Genomic DNA, 6,861 nt, shown 5'->3' with positions numbered 1-6,861 from the left:
GTGAAATTTGTCTCCGGCACAGTGCAACACAGTGACATCCTTTCAGTGAACAATTAACCATCGCCTATCGAAATAATGAAAGGACATCAAATGACAGGCTGAAAAAACTTCTGATAGCCTCATCAACAGGCCCACAAACACTTCATCACCAAATGATACACTGTTCACGCTTCTTAAAGTACATTAAGAGAAAAAAACGAAATGTGAACAAATGTCTCATATTAAGAAAAAAGTTATTGCGACAAAGACAACTGTGGCCATTATGAGATTCCCACATGGGCAGCAATGAATGGAAACTCCCATTGCATTGTGACTTTCCATATTTACACAATACATTACCCAAAATAGTTTACTGCACATGAGATGACAACTTGACATCCCAGCAATATATTTCATCCACAACAGCATGCTGAGAAGATTTTCTATTATTAGCTTAAAGCGAGTGACAACATGTGCTATATTTTCCCACCTCATAAAATGACAAAAATAAACCCTGCAAAATCTTTAATTGAGTTTTAGTAGAAGTTTTACTGCGCTCGCAACTGCATAAGGTCATATTATGAGCGCCAGAAGAATAGAGCTGTTACAAGAGAGTAACAAACATAAAAAAGAAGAAGGGGAGATAAGGACGATAGATGTTTGACAGGAAAGAAGAAGCAAACCACACCAGAGCACCCGCCAACCACCCACTGCAAATTCTATCTGTATTTGTCTCAAATTTGGGTCAAAAGGAAGGGTGAAAATAGCCATAACTTTTTTTTTTTTAAGAATGTTATTTTTTAGTCTGTAGACAGGAGAGGTTGCAAAAGCAAATTTGTTGTTGCCTAGCCTAAAGTACCAGCTGCACCACAAACTGATGAATGTGTGAAACCACATCTTTTACTTTTACAGGGCTGCCCATCCACTAGCTTGAGTCTTATGTTTTGGTAATTAACAAATAAAAACTGAGTAATCTGGCTTAAAAGTTCCTAATAATATTATATGGCCATGGATATTTTTTCTCTCTTGATGTCAAAAACTAGGGTTGTGTAGGTTCATAAAGGATAAACGTGACAGACAAAAGCATGATAAAAGAGGTCTCACCGGGCTCATCATTGTCAAGATAGGAAAAAAAAAGGGAGAGTGTGAAGATGGGGCTATCGGCTTGACTTTTGTAAAAACAGAAGAAACTGGCAGGACGCATCAAAAGCCTTTGATCCTGATTGTGCATCACAATCACATGCCACGCGCCTCAGCTGATTGCTGAAAACAATGATCCATCTTTTTAAAAAATCTGCTCACTGACTAAACAAAAGAAAATCGGGCCATCCCGCAGATTTCAGTTTAAACAAACTCCACTGTAATTGTTTACTCAGCGGCCATTTCCACCATTCTTTCTGACAGCTGCCATAGTTATCAAAACACTCTATTTTTAAGAAACACCCACAAATCAGTGGCAAATCATTTATGTCTCTGATGTTCTTTCACACTGGTCAAGCACATTACTATAGCAACACAAAGTAGCCATAGCGCTTTGAAAAATGCAAACATGGTTGTAATTACTGTAAATGTTTACACCCACATCGACATAATCGTAGATCATTTTTGACAGTGGGCTGTGCTTCAATGTTGTCTGTCATAGACAACCCACGATATGTACTTGATAAAATAACTTCCCTGCTCAAGAATCAAACTTACGTTTTCTGCATGAAACATTAAAGAGCCACACCAATACACCACAGACACTAATGTGAAAACATGAATTTCTTTGAACCATCAGACTCACAGAAACCCTTAAGATTGTGACCATGAATCTAAGCTAAAATCTTTGATTCATGTCACTATCAGTGAACAGTTTCACGAAAAAAGTTTGGCTGAAACTAGGACCATCGTATCTAGAAAAGTGAGGCACATAGGCACATTTTTTTCTCTCCTCAAAACGCAATTTTTCCTCATTAGAGAAAACAACGAGACAAAAGCGGAAGACCCTTTTTGACAAATCACGACATATCAAGTTCTTTCCCCGAGTAATGGGACTTGGCTTGTGGTCAACAAACATTTGTCAGCGGCTCTTTCCCTTCCTAATCATAGTAATGTGGATAGGTCCTGTATGTTATGTTTTTTCACAAGCATGTGGAGATTTATTCATCAATTAAAAGGAGAAGAATCAAACAAAGATTTCATTATACAACAAATGTCAAGGAAGCCTAACATCATGTTTACTCTAAAAACAAAGTTGCTCAGTAAATGGGTGAAGAACAAAAATCTTTATTAAAACCAGATATGTCTCGTTTCGTAGCAAAACTGATCAAGTCTTGGTCCATCCTAACGCCAGACAGAAAACAATTTCTAGATGGTATGTACGCTCACAGTGGAAAGGAGAGGAGAAGAGCAAGAACAGATCTATACAAAAAGGAAAAAAACATCTGTTCCAACACAAGAAACCCACGGGATAAAAAGAACTAGTCTGATCTATAAGACCAAATAATGCACTAACAAACAAGGGTTTACTAGCTATATATACAGAACACATTGATTACTTTGTTTAGCCTCCACAAGGATAGGATATATTTGCTGTACACGGGTAAGTAGTTTTAATATCATTATTATAAAAACCGTAGACAAACGGCAGACTCATAACGTAATGGGGGATGGCCAATGTTTCTCTTCCGCTGTCGTTCTGGATCGATAACAACTTCCGCTGTCGTCAGGTGTAACATTCTGGTAGTAACGTATGCCAGTCCAGTCCTATCCTACCCTTGATGAAGTAACTCAGTCTTATCCTATCTAGAGGTTTGTTGTTTTACTGCGTCTGTGGACAGGGACAAAAGTTTCTATTAGTATGGAAATTTCCAGCAAAACAGAAGGAAAAAAATGTCACAAAGACCATACATTAACACTTTGCAGTCACACAGCCAGCAGTACAAAATATCCCATCTGGTCACCCAGCTAGGAGAGTGACTGCAACGGACTTGTCGGGCCCGGAGCAGGGTGACCGGAACGGATAATTTTCATCGTCGCATTATAGCGCCAAGTGACCGCAAAGTGTTAACAAAAATAATAAAAACCTTATAAATAGTCAACATTTACAGCCTGGATTTTGAGATGAACAATAAATCCAATAACAAAAACGCCAGCACCAAAAAGATGCAAAATGGAACAAATACTAAAAACATATCACACACCCCCCCCCAAACCCGAACAAACTACCACTGACGTTTTTCTGACATCCTGACAAACACACACATGAATATATACAGTTGAGTACATATAATATGAATACACGGAAAACTTGAAATCACGGAGAGCTCATACACTTTATCATTTTCAGACTGATATCAATTTAATCTTTTGTCATCAGTTAACCTGAATTATAGATGTGTCCGTGTATAACACATTTGTAAATCCTTGATGTGTTCGAGTTATCCATGCCCGACTGCGCGTGGTTCCTCCACCCAAGATCACGCTTTCAAAAGAAACAGCAGCTGCCTCCAGAACAAGTCCAACAAGCCTACAAGACTCAGCGATTAAGCCACGAGGACTTACTTGTGTCCCTCCACAGCCGTCGAGCAACGGTCCTCCGTGTCTGTCCACTCCATCTCAGGGTCGTACATGGGTGTGGTGGGGCTCCTCCTCTTCCTGGTGCCCGGGGAAAGTCGCCGGAGCGTCTCCACATCGTTGAAGACAACGGCCGACCCTCCACTTGGGGTCTTGATGACATCACCCTGGAACCAGAAGGCACAATGTCAACTGCTTTGGTTACAACACCTTCCACTCATCAGCATAATAATAAATAGCATCTGCAAAGCGCAAATTCCTGCTAAACTGCAACAGCAAGCTCTGTCAGTTTTGGTATGATAAAAGTTTTACTGCACTTGCACACAAATAGGTAATCTTATAAGTACCAAAAATTAGAGGTGTTAGTAAAGAATAACATACAAAGAAAAGAAGGAGAAGAGATAAGGACGATATATGTTTGATAAGAAAGAAAGAGCAAACCACAGCAGAGCACCTGCCAACCATCCATTCACAACCAGGTCTCTGCACTTTACAATCTATATTAATACCCCAAAAGACCAGAGCGCATTCTGAAACAATTTCAACTTTCTTGGAAACATACAGAGAAATCTGTTATTTTACAAGAGCTAAAACACTATCACACAGACAAGATATTTAACTGTCGGTGGCCAGGTAACCATCCACACCTAAGTAAAGGAGGAAAATTTCTGTGAAGCGCCTTTCCTAAAGCACAACATCTGGCTGAGTCGAGCCTCAATCAAATCCCAGATCCACAATCTCACAATTACGAGTACCGTGACCTAACCACTAGACTACTGACTCCACATAAAATTATCTGACAAATTCTTGTAATGTTGCAGTAGTCTTTTATCGAAAAATATATTTTAAAACAACAAAAAACTATACGCGCTGTATGTGATAGAACAGGACCTCTGATAGTGTAACAAATCCTACACAATTAGAGGAGATTCACTAAATCATACAAATTATACAATGAACATCAATGACCTCTTACACATTGATAGATCAAGTCACCAATGGACTGTCTGTAAAATGACAATTTCATAATCCAAGCAACACAGCACAAGGGGGACACCCCCCACTTCAGGATCTCAGGTTGTAAACAAAATTAAATTCTTTACTTTCAATCCCAAGGACAACAAGGTGTTGGACTTTTCACTGACAAAGAGACATGACAGTAACAAGTCAATTTTGACCTTGAGTGGAGAATGGCCACCCTCATTCTCTCAGGAGCAAAATTCAGCTGTCCACTGCATTTTGAAATTCACTGAGAAACAGCACTTTTTTTTCAACAGCAAACCCGGTTACCTTAACAAGTTTGGTGACAAGCTCATCACTGGAGTCCTGCTCCTGGTGGGTCAAGACGTACTTAGAGGCTGATTTAGTGTCCTTCACGTCCAGCTTGGACACAGACTTCTTCTTGGTCATCTTAGGCTGCATCAGAGTGTCTGAAACACATCAAATACGGACACTCCCATCAGTCACAGAATCCTCGTGTTAGGGCTGGACAAGGTAAAATTTTGCAGATTGAATAAAGAGATGCATATCATCCATCCGCCAAATTAGTTCAAACACTTCTTTGCAGAAAAAATGTCTTTTTTTTTTCTACGTACTTTCCAAAATAGCTCAAAATTTTGTGTAGTATATTCTTTTTATTTATTACAGTATCCCCAACTGAAATTACAGTTGCAAATAAAATAGTCTGAAACAAAAAAAAAGTGTTCAGTCAAATTTGACAAATACACATTTAGAGTCAGACATGAGCTATATCAACAAATGCTGCAAAAGGAGCAGAAAGAGCGGACTGCAATACAGTGTCCACCTCCTATCCCATGAAGACAAATTAGTGATCTTTAACTACTACAACCCAATCCCTCAGTCCATACTTATGTCACAGAACAGTACAAACCCTGATAATGATGGGCCTATAAACGAGATCTTACTTGTGTCCACGCAGTCCACCGGCTTGTGCTCCAGCCAGACTTCAGCATTGCCCGATGACTTGGACCGCCGGTGATACCGAGGGTTCACCACAGGCTGTCTCTGCAGAAAACCGAATAGAGAGCAAATTTTCATTATATAAAACTTTTTTTTTAATTTAAAGATTTATGTTTCCTGCAAAGGAAAGTCAGAACAACTGGCAGGTGTAAAGAACACATAGTCATTTGTTCAAACAAATTCCTCACTGAGGGCATAGTGCTTCCAACAGTTGAAGATGAAAAGTAAGGAAAATCGTGCAGGGTTCAGGGACAGCGTCCCGGTGGGGGTTGAGGGAGTGAAGCCCCCCGAAGAAATTAAAATTTAGCACTTTTAGAGGGTAAAAAATGGTACAGTGGAATCCTGTTATAACGAGAGGGAGGGGACCAGAGCAAAATGTCCATTATAGCAGGATTCTCGCTATAAGGGATCCAGCAATAAATTCAAGAGAGACTGTAAAATAGGCCAAATCTATGATTTTGCGGTTCTGTTTATTTCCTTTTGATATCTCCCCTGATGATGATTTGGTTTCAACATGACCTTTGGGTCTTACTTGATCAAAAATCGAATCAGGTTTCTTTCTCTAGCCCTAGATCTAGCGATGTTGACTGACAGCTCGGCGTTGGCGATCAGAAAGAAAGGACTCTCGGGTAACTCGCCCGCTGTGTTTTCCCCTACCCCACCACACCCTGTGGTGCATTCCGTCAGCTTGCGCACGTCACTCATTCGCTCCACCCATCACATTGAGGTGACCTCTCCATCCCCGCATCGGAGAAGTGAGAGGCATGGTAGGCCTTGATAGTCTACACTAGGCTTACACTGGCCTATCACGCGATGCGTTCTGCTTGTCTGCGCATACCACAACCTCCCTACTCAGTCGCTCTAGCCTTCATTGTTGACACACATTGGCTCTCCTTTCTTTGTTTCGCTAGATCACCAACAAGTTTCTCAACTGGCGAGGTTTTTTAATTATGTATAATTGGCCTACGCACTGTGCACAGCAGCAGCAATATTCCGCTATAGCCGACTCGCATGTTTGTCTGATTACGCTATAGCAGTATTTTATTTACAAAGGTAAAGAAGAGAAAAAAACGGGGTTTCAGAATAATGTCTTTATAACAGACTTCCCGTTTTTTCCGGACTCGTTTTAAGTGGACTCCACTGTATTTTGTTTTTGTAAAGTGTTTTACGGCGCTCGCAACTGCATAAGGTCATATGAGCGCGCTGGACAAATATTTTCAGTTGGTAGGAAATTTTGAATTTTGCCCTGGAGGCGGCCGAAGCCTACTCTTATCGATTTTAGACCACCAAGGGATCTTTAGCGTGCGCAACTTGCACACGTGCCGTCCGAGATTTTTCGCCCTT

The 6,861-nt window shown here is 40.4% G+C and overlaps 1 protein-coding gene across 3 annotated transcripts in view; it reads right to left on the bottom strand.

The window, feature by feature from the left end:
* Window positions 1-753: 753 nt before the first annotated feature.
* Window positions 754-6,861, bottom strand: part of LOC101854949 (kinesin-like protein KIF23) — a 35,942-nt gene continuing 29,834 nt past the window's right edge. For all 3 annotated transcript variants that reach the window (XM_005097913.3, XM_035969664.1, XM_005097914.3), the window contains 4 exons: window positions 5,463-5,562; window positions 4,828-4,967; window positions 3,526-3,704; window positions 754-2,791 (listed from right to left, as the gene is read on the bottom strand). In XM_005097913.3, the coding sequence (XP_005097970.1) occupies window positions 2,767-2,791; window positions 3,526-3,704; window positions 4,828-4,967; window positions 5,463-5,562 (444 nt within the window). In that variant the 3' untranslated portion in view covers window positions 754-2,766. The remainder of the gene's footprint in view (window positions 2,792-3,525; window positions 3,705-4,827; window positions 4,968-5,462; window positions 5,563-6,861) is intronic.

Source organism: Aplysia californica, unplaced genomic scaffold, assembly GCF_000002075.1.
Source record: "Aplysia californica isolate F4 #8 unplaced genomic scaffold, AplCal3.0 scaffold00167, whole genome shotgun sequence".
Lineage (NCBI taxonomy): Eukaryota > Metazoa > Mollusca > Gastropoda > Aplysiida > Aplysiidae > Aplysia > Aplysia californica.
This window is presented reverse-complemented; position numbering and strand designations above follow the sequence as displayed.